The sequence below is a fragment of the Vitis riparia genome, chromosome 19, assembly GCF_004353265.1.
Source record: "Vitis riparia cultivar Riparia Gloire de Montpellier isolate 1030 chromosome 19, EGFV_Vit.rip_1.0, whole genome shotgun sequence".
In the NCBI taxonomy this organism is placed as follows: domain Eukaryota; kingdom Viridiplantae; phylum Streptophyta; class Magnoliopsida; order Vitales; family Vitaceae; genus Vitis; species Vitis riparia.
The window spans coordinates 15,632,623-15,651,715 of NC_048449.1; the positions used below are offsets into that span (position 1 = coordinate 15,632,623).

Sequence of the window (19,093 nt, forward strand, 5' to 3'; positions counted from 1 at the left end):
TAGGACGTCGGGTAGCTCTTCTACCCACTTTCCTTTGGCTTTTTCCAACCGTTTTTTCAACGCACATAGTAAAGTTTTATTAGTTGCTTCCGCTTGACCGTTGCTCTGAGGGTACTGCGGTGTGGAATACAGGTTTTTGATGTGAAGTTCCGCGCAAAAACCTTTAAAGGCAGAGCTATCAAACTGAGGGCCGTTGTCGGTTATGATCGCCTGAGGGATTCCAAATCGACACACTATATTTTTCCAGACAAACTTTTTGACGTTCTTGTCCTTGATGCTTGCGTAGGCTTCAACTTCTACCCACTTGCTGAAATAATCGATAGCAATGAGCAGAAACTTCTTCTGAGCGGCTGCGGTGGGTAAGGGTCCCACGATGTCCATCCCCCATTGCGCGAAAGGCCAGACGCTTGTCACTGAGTTTAATGTCTCAGCAGGCATATGCGGGATTGGCGCTTGTTTTTGGCATTTGTTGCATTTCCTGACATTGATCTCTGCGTCCTGCCTCATTGTAGGCCAATAATATCCTTGCAAATGCGCCCGGTGCGCCAGGGTTCTGACTTCTGAGTGGTTGCCGCAAACGCCTTCATGAAGTTCGGATAGAACATATTGGATTTCCGACTGGCGGTAGGAGGGTACTGACGTACGTGAAGCGTTCACCTCCCTTTGATATCTGGACAGCTTCCAACGGGTCTGTTATCGGGGGATCTTTGTCTGCTGGGTGCTGTAACTGCTATTGGTCAGAAGCACTTGCTTCTTTAGGGGAGTGCTCGCGGTCGGCGCTGGGTCCGGCCTCGTGAGCGATCTGATAACATTGTTGGGCAGCGAGCTGACTTCCGTAAAGATTAATTTGCCCATCTTGGGTGATGAAACTGACCCTTTGATCGTATGTGGATGGAATGACTTTCATTCCGTGCAACCACGTGCGTCCCAAGATGGCATTGAAAGGAGATAAATCCTCAACAACAGAGAATAGAACATTTAGGATGACTGGTCCGACTTGAACTGGCAGTATTACATCCCCAAGTGAGGTTGTGGAAGAACCGTTGAATCCAGACAGGGTTCTTCCAGGTTTCTCCAGGCTGGAGGGTTCGAAACCCATTCGTTTGATGGTCGGAGGGTTCGAAACCCATTTGTTTAATGATTGAAGGGTTTGAAACCCATTTGTTTTGTCCAGGATTAGACCGAAGTATTTTTGGCTCTGACCAGCCGTACCACCGGGATTGGACCGGAATGGGCTAGGACCAGAGTGGCCACCCCAGGATTCGAACTCATGGTGGCGACAAGGCTCTTACCCCTTATTGTTACCCTTCTGCTATTTTTGGCTCTGGCCAGTCGTACCACCAAACTGTGCCAGACGGGGGCATCACAGCTGGAATGGGCCAGGACTAGAGTGGCCTCCCTAGTGTTGGGATGTCATTTGCTTTGTCCGTGCTCATAGCGGCCAGATTTATTTTTGGCTCTAGTGCCAAAGTGACCCAGAGTGGCCTCCGTTTATGTAGTTGATTATTGCCCTAACAGGAGCTGCTGAGGCGCGTGGGCCTCGACCATGGGGAGATCCTTCATCTTTAGGCACTGTTCGGATGTACTGCTTCAAGTGTCCCACCTTTAGGAGATCCTCCACCATGTAATGGAGGCTTCTACACATTTCAGTGGTGTGCCCATGCTCTTTATGGTAATCACATCTGTTGTTGCGGTCCCTTTATGAGGGGTTCGATCTTATTGGTACTGGCCATTTGAATCCGGGTAGATCGCAGATTATAGGAAGCAGTTTTTCATACGACTTGGTGAGAGGTGTTCGAATGAGTGGCGAGCGCCGCTCATCTTGCCCCCTGTTGGATGACCCAAGATGGTTGGGTGCTTTGAAGCTTTTGGTGGCTTCACTTTTAGCGGCTTGGCTAGTTACCAGGACCTGCTGTGTAGCGGCACGAATGTCATCCTCTAGCATGGAGTATTTACTTGCACGCCGGAATAAATCGTCCATGGATGTAGGAGGTTTTTTGGCGAGGGACTCGAAGAAGGGGGTCCCTGGGCATATGCTTCGTTTAAAAATTTGGAGGATTGCGTCCATACTATACGATTCGACTTGTAGGACAGCTTGTCTGAAGCACTTCACGAACTCTCTCAGAGTTTCATTTTCTTACATTTTGAGGTTCTGCAAGGTGCTGATATTTTGCTTATGTCTGGCTGAGCATAAGTATTGCCCCACGAAGACTTCGGACAGATCCCGGAAATTGTCAATCGAGTTCACGGGCAGTCGGTGAAACCACGAAAGAGCCTGGCCTTGTAGGCTGGCTGGGAAAACTTTGCACAACAACATATCATTCCCTATGTCAAGCTCATGAGCTGTCGATAATGCATTATGTGATCAAAGGGATCGTTGGATCCATCATATGTGGAGAATTTCGGGACGATGAACCCTCGCGGGGGTTCATATTTAATGATACGAGAGCTAAAAGGCGTGGAGAGCATGTCGTCCAGACGCCTGCTGATAGAGCCCGGAGGGGCTGTGTACGAGGGATCTTTACCACCCCGTGCCACTAGGGGGCGGGTGGGATGTTCCAGTAAAGTAGGCGAGCTCGGGGGCTCGGAGTGTGCATCAAGTGATATGGTGGCATGAGGCCTGTTTTTGTAGGGTGTTTGGGGTCCCAGACGTGCGCGCATGGTGTCAGATATTTGGGGCCTTTTCTCACATTGTCGCTTGGATGAGACTCGAGTAGAGCCTGAACTTTCGTCTCGTTGGACATGGTGAGCGTGCACTGGGGTTTCGTTAGGCCATGCTTCATGCGCCTCGAGGGTTGGGCTCGCCTCTTGGGGGAATGACGCTCCCTGGTTGTGATAGGGGTCCTGCCTTCGCTGATAGTGCTGAGGTTAGGGAGAGCTTCGGATCCTCAAGACATTGTTTTCTTCCCTGAGTTTCCTTGTTTCTTGGAGCAGAGTTTGAGTCTGCCGTTCGTTCTCTCGCTGTCGTCTTTCCATGGTGTCCCGCCACTCGAAGTGACTTTCGACACCTCTGGCGAAAGCACGACTCCTTAAGGGTGAAGTCATTTTTACAGTTGGAAGGTATAGGATTTACTGAGAAGAAAAGATGTTCCCACAGACGACGCCAATGTTGATGGCAAAATTCCCCTACTACAGTAGTTGTCACCAGCAACGGAATCTCGATCAACGCATAGTAGTAATTCCTCATTCTTCCTACAAAAAGGAGTCTGGACAGGATGTTCGGACACACCCTCCGATGGTTTTGTTAGCCATGGCTCAAGAGATCAAGCTATCAGGCTTTTTCAGGGATAGTTAGCCTTACCTTCCTCCTTGTGTAAAGGCCCTTTTATATAGTGTCAGAAAGTATGGCATCGCTTTGCTAGCGAGTCCCATCGTCATGATTATGGCTCTTAGGGCGGCAAAGCAATCATGACATTTTTGGTGCCAGGTGGCGGCTGTCAGGAAGGTATTTAGGTGGTGGATGTCGCCTCAATTTATGACTTTAAATATCAGGGATGTGTCAGGAGACCTGAGAAGACTTGGGAATGTCTTGTCGAATGTATCTTGCATTAATGATGAGTGACAGCTCAGGAGACTTGGTCATCAGTGTTGTCAGAGTTATCTTTTTGATTGTGGGCGGAAATGGATCCAGAGAATCGCAAGTGTCTGACGAGCCAAGCTGTCCGGGTAATCGTCACCAGAGTATCCGGACATGTCTGTCCGGGGAAGTTGAATCATCCTCCTCTCCCATCTGGCGGCAGGCGCCGGATGTGAAATATCCGGAGAAGGTGGAATGTCGGCCGGATCCGGATGTGAGATATCCGGATGAGATGGAATGTTGGCCGGATATAATGGCGGCTGTGAGACATCCGGGTGGAATGTCGGCGGGGAAGAATTCCGGATGTGATATATCCGGGTGGAATGAGCGATGATTTCCTTCCGGGTGGAATGAGCTATGCCATGCGTCGCAAGGGGGGCCGTCCGCGTGGCTAAGGGAGAGGGAGCCATGTGGCACTTTTTAGTGAGGATCCCACAAGATGAGTTTGTTTTCATCAAGGCAAGTGGCGTAAGAGACAGTGTTGCTATGTTAGGTTATGCCCATTTGTACACAGGAGCATAATTGGTAATCCTCCTAAGAAAAGAGTTAAACAAAGATCTCAGATTAATACTCAGCAATTCAGCAAGCCCCTTGGCTATATAAAATCTGGTCTTGAAGATGGTAACTAAAGTTAAGAGATTCAGCAATGGAGGATTCGTCCTAAAGGTTACAGTTTTCTCAAAGATATGGAATGGCCCACTGATGGAACAGGCCGTTATATTTAAATCCGATTGGCATATCCCGAGATTCAAGGATTGTGAAGAGGTGACAAGAATATGACTCTAGGGCGGCCATCACATCAACTGTGGTGAAGAAAGAAGGGCTTTCAATTGGAGACGTAATTGTGCATTTCCAATATGAGAATTCTGCTTCTCAGATGGAGCAGTTGATAGGACTATGATTTCCCGCCATCAACTACTTTGATTCTTGATCTTATGATGGCTGGTTTAGATACATGTGGATAGAGACTTGAGTGTTCAAGGCCATCAGGCTCACTGATTGAGGGCCCATTCCGACCCAAACTGGAATCTGGGGCCATGCAGCCTATGATTTTAAAATGGGTTATTGATCCACTCTCCTTGATCATGTCAATGATAGAAGGTAATCATGATGCCTTCTAGAGCTTCTCGTGTCTGAAATATTCAGGGTTCCTGTACCATTGATGTATTTGCTATTGTGACCTTATTTGGAACCATGAGCAGATTATTGAATACTAGAACCGTTCTTGCGGCCATCAGTAATTGAGCACCAAATGATTTAAACCGGGATGGCATGCAGAAAAAGATCTTCTTAAAGCTTGTTGCCAAATTGGAGTGGCACTGTGAGAATGTTTTGATTGGAAATAAGATTGATTATCTCCACCTTATTGCACAAGGATCTATAAACAGAGCCTATTACTTTTGGCCTTTAGATGGTATTGCTTTTAAGAAAATTTGAGGAAATGTGGCATGAGGTCATAAACCAATCAGGAGGAAATGTTATATTCGGTACTATTCTAGTGATGCTTGGCAGAGCATTGGAGGTTCCTGAGAGCTGTAATGGAGTGACAGTTCAAATTTGATTATTTATATGGTCAATCGGTGAGTGCAGCAGGCTGTATGGCAAAGGGCATTAAACAAATGGTTGTTGTGGATATCCAGAGAATGCCTTGAAGGCATCAGTACAAGAATGAAAATGCTAATTTGATAAGATTGACAAAGCCCATTCAAAAGAGAGTTGAAGAGGTAATGCCAATTGTGACCGGGCAGGAGAGTGAAGAACTTGAAGCTGCGCTTGAAGGAAGGGACATTCTGGACGCAGACACTACAAGCAGCTATAAAGCTAGGTCATGAAGCATCTACAGCAATAAAACCCATCAATCTCATTATCCATCAAGTCAAGCCAAACCATTTCTCCAACCTCTTCACACCCATCCCCATACCTGTCTTTCTTACCCCTGAATATACCTATTTTCCATACCCATTAAATCTACTCCTCTTCACCACTCCTTCCACTGATCCCAAGCCTTATCTCTCTACACTACACGCCTCCATACCCATCTTCTAATGCCCGTCGCCACACTACTCCCTCACATTATCCCACTCACCCATGTTCAAAAGAATGCATGGCTGAAACACTGAGGATGTTAAAAATTTCCAGAGAGTGCCAGGGTGCAGATGTATATATTTCCATGCAGTGAACAACTTGCAAGATTCCCACGAACAGATCGGTACAGCCGTCTCAACAGTTTTGAAGGCAAGCCACCAATTTCTCATATTTTTGGGGTTTTCGAAACGGTATCTGATTGGACACTCTTCTAATATCCAACCGAATTTGATGCTGGAAGTGAGAGAAATTCAAGGAAGGCCTGCGAAGACTACCTCTCATGCCTTTGATAACGAGAATCATTCCAACTTGGATTGATATTATCCCAAAAGCTCCAGTTTTGCCAAAGATCCAAGAATAAACGAAGCAATGAATGCTAGAATCATGGTACAATATTTCAAACGAGTTCAAGGTGCAGTTGCAGTGGAAATCCTTCTATCAAACTGATCTCATTCTCCAAACAAGCAGTTGAAACTTTGATGATAAGTGGGTCTAGTCATTTATGGTCGAACTCTCCTGGGGATTGAGCACATAGTTGCACAGTTGTGATTATATCCCTAATACTAACATGAGTGAAGATCTGAAATTTCAGCAGAGGTGGGAGTTCAGGAGGAGAGATAGTGACGTTGATTCTTCAAGTGATAATTCCAAATTGAGTTCCAGTGGTGAGCCAGTTCTCAAGAAGCACAAACTGGTTTCCTTTCTTATTTCGCCTAAAAATGATGAAACCAGTGGTACTCCTAGATTTCAACCAGAAGATAAGTCTGATCGTAGTTCAGGGGATCAATTCAAAATTGGGAAAGCTAATAAAATGCAGATTGGATCAATCAAGAGGAGACTTTGATTGGATCACAGCTTTGGTGGAATTGGGAAGTGGATATGGCAAGACTAATGAGAAGCCAAACGGAAGGAGAAATATCTTTGAAGAGGCAAAGAATTTGGACATCTTGGTGAAAGACAAGAATGGAGATACGTACATGGTTCCAAATATAGCTTTTGATGTGGGGATGCTATGAGTAAGGATTTCTGTATTCAGCAAGCCAAGTCAAAACCATGTAAGGATGGACACCTAGGCTCTTTAGATAAGACATCCCTAATATCAAGATGAAGATAGTTACTCAACTGGGATCCTAAAGATAAGCAGAGCCTCACAATGTCATTGCCTAATCAAGAGACTATTCAAGCACCCATTCTCACTGTAAGGCTACCTTTTGCATGGCCACTTTTTGAGCCACGTGCCACCCCCTCAAAATTCTTTTCCTTTGATTTCAAAAATAATCTCCTAACTTCGTTTTCAAATGTTTTTCCAACTTCTATTTTTTTAAACGATTTCAAATCATCTAATCTTTCATCCTTAGAGTTTTTAGATACCAAAATCCTGTTGAGATATTAGGAATGTTTAGATATTAGGAAAGTTGAGATATTAGGAATGTTGAGATATTATGAATATTGAGATATTAGGAATATTGAGATATTAGGAAAGTTGAGATATTAGGATATTAGTTGTTATTTCCTTATATCATTCTTTCCTTGTATCATTCTTTCCCATTCTTAGAATGACGATTACCCTCTATATATACTCTGTACATGAACGAATGAGAAAAATTATTAATGAAAAAACTATCATTTATCAATTTGAAGATGGTATCAGAGCCATGGAATTGAAATCCTGGATATTTTGTCGCTATGGTAGTCCGACAACGATCAACCATCCTAAGACAAGCCTTAATATTGATAAGTCAACCTTCAAATGCACTCACTGCAATAAGACGGATCCCACCAGTCTGGATATCCCACAATTTCAAAGTTACGACTCTTGGTATAACCAGGAAAACAATGAGGAACCGAGGGTTTGAACCATGGACCTTTAAATCATGTTTAGGCTATCACCACTTTGTTATTAATGATAATTATCGTGATCAACGGAAGAAGGATTCCAAGAAAACCTTGACTGCAACTGTTGCCGAAATAAAAACAAAGGCTAATGTTGCTGAAAAAGCCTCTGCATTGGTAGCCGCTACAGATCATGGTGGTAAGTTTTTAAATACTTTTACACCTGTTATTAATAGTGCATGGATAATTGATTCTGGTGCTACAGATCATATGACTTTTGATTCTAGACAGGTTTCACCCCTTAGACCTTCCTCACAAAAAATTGTTTCCATAGCCAATGGTAACACAACCCCAGTCATTGGGGAAGGATCCTTAACTCTTACTGATACTTTGAATTTGGATTCTTTTTTAGTTGTTCCATCTCTAAATTACAATCTTTTGTTAGTTTCTCAAATTATTGCAGCCTTATCTTGTATTGTCATTTTTTGGCCTGAATTTTGTGTGATTAAGGATATCCAAACAAGACAGACGATTGGTTGTGGTATTAAGCGGGGAAAACTCTATTACTTAGACTTGCAGTCAAAGGATTCAAATAAGTTGCAACAAGCCTTGATGGCAGATGGATCTGAGGAGGAGAAGAAAAAGTCTGAAATTTGGTTGTGGCATCGACGTCTGGGACATGCTTTCTTTGGTTATTTAAAAATTTTTTTTCCTAATTTGTTTGCAAAGAGTGATATTTCTGGTTTCTATTGTGATATTTGTGAATTGACTAAAAGTCATTGTGCTTCGTTTCTGTTAATTTTGAATAAAAGTCCGCTTCCTTTTATGGTTATACATTCTGATGTTTGGGGCCCATCCAAAGTCCCAACTTTGAGTGGCTCACGTTGGTTTGTTACTTTTATTGATGATTGTACCAGAATGACATGGTTATGCTTGATGAAGACCAAAGATGAAGTGAACTTGTTGTTTCAAAAATTTCATAAAATGATTGAAACTCAGTACAATGCAAAGGTTCGGGTTTTGCGTAGTGATAATGGTGGAGAATATCAGAGTTCTGATCTTCAAAAGTATTTGGAAGAACATGGCATCATTCATCAGACTACTTGTTCCAATACACCCAAGCAAAATGGAGTCGCTGAACGGAAAAATTGGCACTTGTTAGAGGTTGTTCGTGCTTCCTTGATAGCAGCAAAAATACCGATATCTTATTGGGGAGAAGTAATCACAACTGCCACATACTTGATCAATCGGGTACTTTTTAGCCCAATTAACTTCCAAACACCTCTCCAAGCTCTTACTAATGCCATAGTTGCCCCAACCGTCCCAAATCTACCTCCTTGTGTTTTTGGTTGCATGGCATTTGTGCATCTACACAAACACCAACACACCAAGTTAACTTCCCATGCATTGCAATGTGTGTTTGTTGGATATGCATTGCACAAAAAGGGATATCGATGTTGCCATCCTCCAACTCGACGAATGTTTATTACAATGGATGTGGTGTTTCATGAAGATTCGATGTATTTTTCATCTGAGTCTGAACTTCAGGGGGAGTACCATAAGGAAATTCAGACTCTCGATTATGATTATCATATCTATGAGGAGGATGAATCTGGACAATCTGAACTAGTGAACCAGGAAGCGGGTGAGTTGGATATGAGTGGTCAACAATTTAGGTCCGAAGATGTTTTCACTGAAATACCAAACCAATCGTCGTCTGCTGAGGGTGTTCTTAATTTGGAACCTGATCCATTCATGAAATGGTTACCACACCGTCATAATAGATGTATTCCTAAACCCACATATGAACCTGAATTGTCTACCAAAGTCAAATATCCCATGAGCAACTATGTGTCTAACCATCGTTTGTCTGAATCAAATAAGTCATTTGTAAATCAATTATCTACTGTAGCTATTCCTAACAGTGTGCAGGAAGCCTTAACTGATCCAAGGTGGAAAGCAACCATGAATGAAGAGATGAAATCATTGTAGAAGAATGAAACATGGGAACCCGTAGAATGTCCACCAGGAAAGAAGTCAGTTGGGTGTCGTTGGATCTATACTGTGAAGTACAAGGTAGATGGTAGCATTGAACGATTTAAAGCAAAACTGGTAGCAAAAGGGTACACTCAAACTTATGGAATTGACTACATAGAGACATTTGCACCTGTAGCTAAGATCAACATAGTTCGAGTATTACTATCTTTAGCTGCAAACCTAGATTGGTCATTACAATAGTTCGATGTGAAAAATGCCTTTCTGCATGGCGAGTTATTTGAAGAAGTATACATGGATCTTCCACCAGGATGCATGGTGTCAGAAAAGCAATGTCAGAAGGTGTGCAAATTGAAGAAGTCATTGTATGGGTTGAAGCAATCCCCGAGAGCTTGGTTTGGAAGGTTTACAAAGTCAATGAGAGCTTTTGGCTATCATCAAAGTAATTCAGATCACACTTTGGTCCTGAAAAAGCAGCATGGTAAGATTACGACACTCATCGTATATGTGGATGACATGGTAGTTACAGGAAATGATCCTGAAGAAAGAAAAGCTCTGCAAAATTATCTATTTAGAGAATTCGAAATGAAAGATCTAGGTCCTCTGAAATACTTTCTTGGGATTGAAGTTTCTCGATCAAGTGAAGGAATTTTTCTGTCTCAAAGAAAGTATGCCTTAAATCTTTTACAGGAGACTGGAATGTCGGGATGTCAACCTGTTAATACACCAATAGAAGAAGGTCTGAAATTGTGTGTTGAGCCTAATCAAGTATCAACCGATAAGGGAAGATACCAGAGACTTGTGGGGAGATTAATGTACTTAGGTCATACAAGACCAGATCTTGCTTATGCATTGAGTGTAGTGAGTCAATACATGCATAATCCTGGAGAGCAACATATGAATGCAATCATGCGTATTTTGAGGTATTTGAAGAATGCTCTTGGGAAGGGAATTTTGTTCGCTAAAAATGTTGATCATCAGAGTATAAAAGTATATATTGATGCTGATTGGGCCGGTACAATGGATGATAGGCGATCTACATCTAGTTACTTTACCTTTGTAGGTGGTAATCTTGTGACATGGAAAAGTAAGAAGCAGAATGTCGTCGCTCGTTCAAGTGCAGAAGCGGAATTTAGAGGTATGGCTCTAGGACTTTGTGAGGCATTATGGCTAAGACTCCTCTTACAGGATTTAGGTTACCTATCTCGGCAACCAATCCGATTGTTTTGTGACAATAAAGCCGCATCTGACATTGCTCATAATCCAGTACAACGTGATCGTACAAAACATGTTGAGGTGGATAGATTCTTCATTAAAGAAAAGTTGGATGATAAGATTGTGGAATTGCCTAAGATTCGATCAGAAAATCAATTGGCCGATATCCTCACCAAAGCTGTCTCAAGTCAAGTGTTCTCAAAAGTTTTAGACAAGTTGGGCATGTGTGACATCTATGCACCAACTTGAGGGGGAGTGTTGAGATATTAGGAATGTTTAGATATTAGGAAAGTTGAGATATTAGGAATATTGAGATATTAGGATATTAGTTGTTATTTTCTTATATCATTCTTTCCTTGTATCATTCTTTCCCATTCTTAGAATGACGATTACCCTCTATATATACTCTGTACATGAATGAATGAGAAAAATTATTAATGAAAAAACTATCATTTATCAATTTGAAGAAATCCCATTTTCAATAAAATTTGGTTGCCATTTTCTTTCCGGCAAGCCACTTTTGAATTTTCTTTGTTTTTTAAAATGTTTTAAAATACGCAAGAATCAAAATTTGTAATTCCTAGTTATGGAATTTACATATTTGGTTCATGCAAAATAAATGGGCTATGGTGGGGCCCGACATCAAATAAATTTCCTTTAAAGTAAAAATGGAATTGAAATAATACCATGCATGATATTGGTGCTCCTTTATCTAGTTGGGTGATATGAGTGATATACTTTATGTTCATTACTATGCACTAACCCCATTTTGTGATAGCGCGTTTCCGTTTGCTTATCAGGTACGCATCCATTTCCACTTTGGTTATTCTATATGCATATTATGATACTCATATGTGCATGATCGATTCGAGAATTCATTGATTTTCTCATTGATTGCCATGTCAGCTTCATTTTATTAGTAGAGACCCGACTTTAGGGACTTAGAAGGGTGCTATGGTCTTTACCGTACCTTCCCGATAAGTAACCTGAACCCCAAACGCGATCCGGTTTTTCATAGACCACCTTTTCCAAGTAAGGATTCATACTTAGGGTTTTCTTTCTTATTTTGTTTACCCTTTAAAAATAAAACAAAAATAAGTGGCGACTCTAAGTCATTTTCTTAATAAATAAAATCATTTTAAAATAAAAATCGAGCTCGCCATCGAGTGGAGAACGCCTGAGTTGAAATACAGGGTCCACAATATATAAGATTGAATCAAATTAAATTTATTTTAATTTATCATATTCAATTTAATGTACTTTATATAATTTAATAATCAATGTACACTTATCAAATTTATATTTTTTTTATTAACATGTACAATATTATATATATATGTATATATATATACAAAATAGAGTTTTTTTTTGCTACTGTTGGGGGGATTCGAACCCTCAACAAAAGGTTCAACATGCATCCCAGCTCCACTAGGGCAAACTTGCCCCATTATATATGAAATGCACTAAAGAAATATATATCAAAAGTTAGGATATAAATACAACATTAAAAAAACACTTTAAATAAAAAATTAATTATAATTATTTTATAATTGAATGAAAATTTTCATTTAATTGATTAGTAAAAATATATCATAATTTTATTCATAGTGTTCTTAATATTATTAAAATATTAAAAATTTATACATTTAGCATCATTTATTTTATAATATATCATAATTTTAATATTAAATAAATTTTAAAATTAAACATGTTATAATCACATATCACAATATTGTCATCAAATAATATTTTATATAATTTAATAATCAATGTACACTTATCAAATTTATATTTTTTATTAACATGAACAATATTATATATATATATATATATATATATATATATATATATCAATTTATGAACTTTCCAAAATAAACTATGAAGCAAATGTTCAAGGTGTATAAAATTTCCTTTAAAGACCTGTTCTCTGCACTTACTTTGTTGGAAGATAAATTTCTTAGAAAGTTAGGGAAGGCAAAAGTCCTACTGACCATATCAGAAACAACCTCTATTGTTTGGGAGGAAAAACTGATAGTATATCACTACATTAAAAAGTATTTCTTATTTATTTTTAATTTTAACAAATAAAAAGATAGTATATCACTGCTGGAGAGTTCAATAACCTTATGGTAAGCCAAGCAATCCATCTCAATTCATAAGGATCAAGCTTACCAAAGCCTGACTGAAAGAAATCCTTGATGTAGTGTCAAGTCCTTCGTTTTGATTAGATTAATGTATAACTAACATCTCATGTAGCAGGTTCCGGGCTGGAGGAATTTCCCGAATCACTGGAATCCATCTGGGTGACTAAACTAGAAGCCATTGATGAAGATTACATGGGCCTGTACTGGCAATAAACAAAATTGGATCTTGTATCTTTACAGCCTTTGCTTTTTTGAAGGTTGTCCTTATTGGTGTTGAACCTGCAAAACAAAATAGTTTTTAAGAATATGCATATCCGGGAAACAGTAAGATCAACAATGAAACTCTGGTAAAATAGTAATAATGCAGCTCCAAACTGTAAGATCAACAATGAAACACTCCCCAAAGACTCTGAAGTGACTTCGATGTTATGGGTTCAAGAGAGATTGTCAACAAAATAAACTATCAAATTTACATATGTTTAATGATGTATGCATAAAAAAGTTAACATACTTATTCCCTTCTATTTGTCCTGTATCCACCTACATGTTATTCAAATTCAAACTATAAAATCAGTAGCTGATCCAAAACAACCAACACATTTGTTTTTGCTTGAATGAAACGCCCATTCAGCAGTGTGTTAGTGGAACAAACCATAAGTCCTTGATTTCTAACTGTAAGTCGAATTTGAATTTAAATTTGAATTTCAATTCTCGCAGGTACTAATCTAATCATGTTATTATTTTTATTTTTTTTTTGCAACCCCCGTTTGATTCCCAAGAAAATCCATGCCCCATTCGATTTCCTAGAAAATTCATCCTCGTTTGATTTCCAAGAAAATCCATGCAAAACCCCCAACGAAAAAAAAAAAAAAATGCTTTTTTTTTTTGCTCCCTATGCTTTCTGGGTCTGTTCTAGGGGTATCTTTGCTTTCGTGCCATTGGATTTAAATTTCAGGAACCCTAAATCCACGATTTTTGAGCCAGGCTGAAAAACACAACCTTTCCTCACAAATCATGATCAGATTACCAAATAGCATCTTATGTTTTTTTATAAATAAAAAAATTGGACATATTTTGTATCTTGTGCGCAGCCTAGACTGGTAGGAAATATTAGGAATTTTTTTTTTTTCAACTTTCCCACACTTTCTTGGCAACCAAACAGAATCACAACAAGTTGAAACACAAAAAAAAAAATAAAAAAAAAAAATAAAATAAAACTTTCTCCATAATTTTTAGTCTACTTGGTTTCATTGTAAAAAAAAAAAAAAAAAACGAAAACTTTATTTATTTTTTTCCAACTTTCCCACACTTTCTCGGTGACCAAACACAACCACACCACCAAATATAACCACAAAACTTACAGAAAACACCGAGGGCAATGGTTTCTCAGATCTGCACTTCACTTCCTTCCTATTGGTGTTGAGGCAAGGATCTCCATCCCATGATTAGCGTGTGGAATAATGGGTTTTTGGGCAGAAGACAAAATGAGTTTTGATGCAGAGAAGAAAAACGGGTTGGAGGGGAAATGGAAATGGGGGAAATGGGTTTCCACTTCTCATCCTACGTGTTCAAAAGTGCCGTAGATTTGGAATTATTTTCCCTCATAGCAATACATTTATCAAGAATCCACAATTCTTCCTCTATTTTTCTCATATTTTTCGCTCCCATTATTACGTGGCATATAGTTTTAGTAATTGAATTTCAAAATATTTATGACCCATTCAATAAACAATAAGAAAATTTTTATTGTATAAAATAAATATACCACGTAAGCAATAAGTTTTATTTCATAAAAATTCTAAATAAGTATATAAATTATCAATAATTTATAATTTTCTTAAAATCTTAAAATATTTTCCATTTATTCAATTATTTTTTACAATATTCTAAAAAAATTATTTGAGACCGTCAAAGAATAATTTTCAAATATACCCTTAACATTATTAACATATATATCAAACTAAAAATGGTTATTCCTATCATTATTACAATTCCGTGTGATCTTTTAAGAATTTGTGCAATTGGCACTCCCAATGATGTATACACCAACTTACTCTCTATGAATTAGAATATTATCTAAAATTGTCGACTAAATTAATCATACGACCCTATAAATGTTTTAAGATACCTAAAAAATATAAAATGACAAAAAAATAATGTGTTTTTTTTTGTAAACCAACCATTATCTCACAATATGGCTTGGTATGATATAAGAAATCATTGGATACTTTAAGGACATACAATTACACAATGAGCAAAGTGGTTTCGAATTTCCAAATGTCTTATTTTTCATCAATTGCATTTTATATTATAAGTAACTTACCATGAATGGTTTATAAACCTAGCTAGATTAAACCTAGACAAATTCTCCTTTTTGGTGGCATCATTTCACTACTTGGCATTAAGAGTATTATATATGCATCCTGCATCAAGTCATAGAAGAAGGTATAACATTGTTAGAGAAAGTGAATTATATTTTTGTCATTTGCCTAATAAATATATATTTTACCTTGGAACACAAAAACTTGGGACATTCCCTTGCTTCGGTCCATGAAATAACCTCTCCACAATGCTTAACAACCAATTCTCCTACCTATATCGGTAAAAAAAATAAAAAATAAAAAAAGAAAAGAAAAGAAAGAAAATGCTTTCACATAAGTGAAGTTGTTGATATTATGATCATAGTAAAATTAGGTATAAGATTATCTCAACCTTTACGTTTTGTAATTTAGTTACAAAAGTTTCATCAAAATTTAAGACTGTCCATAGATTCAAACATTAAGAATCAAATAGTTATATATTGAAAGCTAATAATTCTAATCTTAAAATAAATATGACACAATAAAAACATTCATATGGAAATGCATTACATAATACAATATTAGCAGGAATAAAGTAAATAGAGAGAAACTAAAATGAACATTTATTGGACATCCCCATTACGTTTTAGTGAACAATTTATGTAAACATGATTCTTACAATGGACATTGGACACACTTCATGGGCAATATTGAGATGTGCACTCTATGCTCACATTCAATCATCGTTCCCCCACATGTACGACCGAGATCATCATCATATGCGCATTCATAAATAATAATATCATCTTCGTTTTTCTTTATATGTCAAGGAGCACTAAAAAAGAATTCCACGCTGGATGGGAATTTATAAATAAATGAAAATACTTATTGATATAGTAATTACTATAATGATATCAGCACTAGTTTATATACCAAGTACTATAGTTCCCTTCCTACTCTCCAACACAAAAAACACTAAACAATGTACAAGAAATGAAAAAAAATAAAAATAGCTATGATAAAATTACTCATCAAGCATGGAATAAAGTTGAGATTCCATGGAGGCAATTACTAAAGTAAATAATACCTTTTTCATGATCGAGTACCTTGCCTTGGAGTCATGAAACAATTACTCACATAATAAATGGGTAAATGCATCTGTTTATCTTCTTTGATTAAGACTACATTGAAGGCATAATTGGAAGCCTTAAGGATGGCCTCTTTCTAATCCTCCATCAACTCTAAGCATTTTTTGTTTTAACTAAGAAACTTGTAGAAATGCAAACATTTATATGAACACTTGAAAATAAAACAACTCATGGAAACAGCTAGATGAGTTAAGCATTAGACATCTCTAATTGATTATAGTGAAGACATCTTGAGTATTGCGTTTGTTTAGACTAGGTTTACATATATTCCCCTTTGGCTAACTATATAGCTTAAAAAATTCTCACTTTCAACCATAAAAACAAATTTATCAAGGTTGAGTTTCATTCCAAATTTTTTCATTACTTCAAAGCTTTCTTGTAAGTGTAGTTAGTGAAGTGCATCTCTAGTTTTTACCAGTATATAATTGATATTGACCTCCATTGTTTTCCTAGAAGATGTGAGAACATAGAGGTGACCCATCATCTGATAGGTTCTCTTATATTTTTTTTTTCTAATCTTGGGGTATTACCATGTATCAGTAACTTCCCTTATTGGTTATAAAAGTTGTTCTCTATGTTCTCAGCATCAATATACATCCAAAATAGATAATCTCTCGCCTCTTGTTATTGCATCTACTAGTTGGTTCGGGTTGGTAAGATGTACACAATCTTTTGGGCATTCTTTGTTAAGGTCCATATTGTAAATCAAATTCTCAATTTCCTATATTTCTTGGGTACAACTATTGTATTAGAGAACCAAATGGGGTATTAGAGTTCCTTGATAAACCTAGCTTCTAAAAGCCTATAAATTTCCTAACAAACTATATTTCTTTATTCAGATGAAAATTTCTTAAATTTTTACCACAATGGTTAAGAATAAAGTGGTGTACAACTATAGTAGGGTTGACTCCATCATATTATTGGCATCTCCAAATGAAATGTATTAAAATGACTTCAATAGTGTCACAAATTCTTATTTTTCTTGCTCAGTTAAGGTTAAGCCTAAGTCAACCTTCTTTACTTCCAAATATTTCACTAAGTTAACCTTTTATGAATTCTCAATGACTAATAGTATTGGCCTCTTAGATCTAAGCAACAGAATTAATACCAATTTTTTTTTAAAATGGATCTTTTAGGGTTAAAGTACTAACCTATAGATTTGGATGATCCCAAACCTTAAATTCCAAGTGTTTAACTTCACCTTGAAGTTGTTGGAAGTCTCTTAAAGCTACGATCTTCGGCTTGATGACTCAACCTTGTTCTTCGCACACTTCCAGTGGGATGGAAAGAAAGGTGGAGGCTATAACTCTTTTTCTCTTTGGATTGTGGAAGACAAAAGCTATGGAAACCCTAACACCTAAGGGGTATTTATAGGTTCCTAACTAGGCTTAAGTGACTTGAGCCCATATGAGCTTGAGTAACTTAATCTTGCCCAAAATGGATCCTAATTAATTAATTAGCCCAATCCAGTGACCTTGTTCACTTACCCCTGTGCAAACTTATGTAATTACCAAAACACCCCTATGGACAAAAGTGAACCTAAAGCCAATCTGGCTCTCATAATCCATGCCAACAAGGTATATGAGCATAGAGTGGGGACCACTAGGACTTGTAGGAGTATTGGTTCCCTCATATTCCAATTCTAAAGTTGATTTAATATCCCACTATAAAGAATCAACTAAACTCTAGTATCCTATGTAAATAACAACGAGACACTACGTGCTTGGGTCTGTGACCTGATATCCATTACGTTCAATCTCCCCATGAATTGGTGTCTGTAGTCTAACAAGTTGAGAGTTACCAGTCTTTCAATACTACCTATACTATCTTTATGTTACAAATCCTTCTATTGGGTATTCAACTGATATGTCTTAGCTCTATAAAAGGTTATGTCAAGTTCCACTTAAGGAACTACTATGACCATATTTTCAATTAACACAACTCCTTAGGATCACCTAAGGGGACACATTGTCTCAATTCCATGAGATATCATGGTGCCTCTATTGAGAATACCTGTTGCTACTAGCTTCCATCAATAGTGACTCAATTGATATGGAATATATGTTCAGCTTACGATATCACCCATAAGTCAAAGCCACTGCTAACTTTAGCACAAGCTCAACATTCTCTCAAGGTTGAAGGACAACACAATGAAGTAATTTGGTAAGGTCATGAATACTTGATAGTCTTAATTCATAACTCACCATGAGCCTTGTCCAATGTGTAAGCATACACACTAGTGTCTCACACATGGGAAACTCATCCCAATAGACAAGACTAACCATACCTCCAATTAGGAGGTAGTGCATTACTACTGGGATTAAGCCCTTAAAAACAAAACATGATGTAACAAAGTTAGACAACTTCAATTTCATCTTCAACACTTAGAATTTAAGGTTTGGGAACATCCAAACCTAAATGTTAGTACTTTAACCCTAAAAGATCAATTTTTGGAAAAAATTGGTATTGCTTTCATAGCTTATTAGATCTAAGAGGCTAACAACTACATCCTCTAATGGGTTGCCTAAACTCATGAACCAGTTGTGAACAAGTCATCTATTTGTAAGGAACCCACGACTTAAATCTTTTGTGCAAGTCCTAATGCACCCAAGTCACGTACAATGTAAAAGACGTAGGCAAGAATTCTCATAAAGTATAATACATGGAATAAAGATAGATAACAGTGAAACTGGAACATCATTAAATAAATAATGAATTCCACATTTATTACATCATGTCATGCTTTTAAAGGATTTGTTCTAACAAAGAGAGTATCCATTTGTTTCACCACCACAA

The 19,093-nt window shown here is 37.9% G+C and overlaps 1 protein-coding gene across 1 annotated transcript; it reads right to left on the bottom strand.

The window, feature by feature from the left end:
* Positions 1–730: 730 nt before the first annotated feature.
* LOC117908251 lies at positions 731–1,099 on the bottom strand. The gene has a single exon (XM_034821875.1). The coding sequence runs from the start codon at positions 1,097–1,099 to the stop codon at positions 731–733; it is 369 nt and encodes a 122-aa protein (XP_034677766.1).
* Positions 1,100–19,093: the final 17,994 nt, after the last annotated feature.

Coding starts and splice junctions, on each gene's coding strand:
- LOC117908251 (XM_034821875.1), bottom strand. CDS start 1,099: ATGGGTTTCGAACCCTCCAGCCTGGAGAAACCTGGAAGAACCCTGTCT.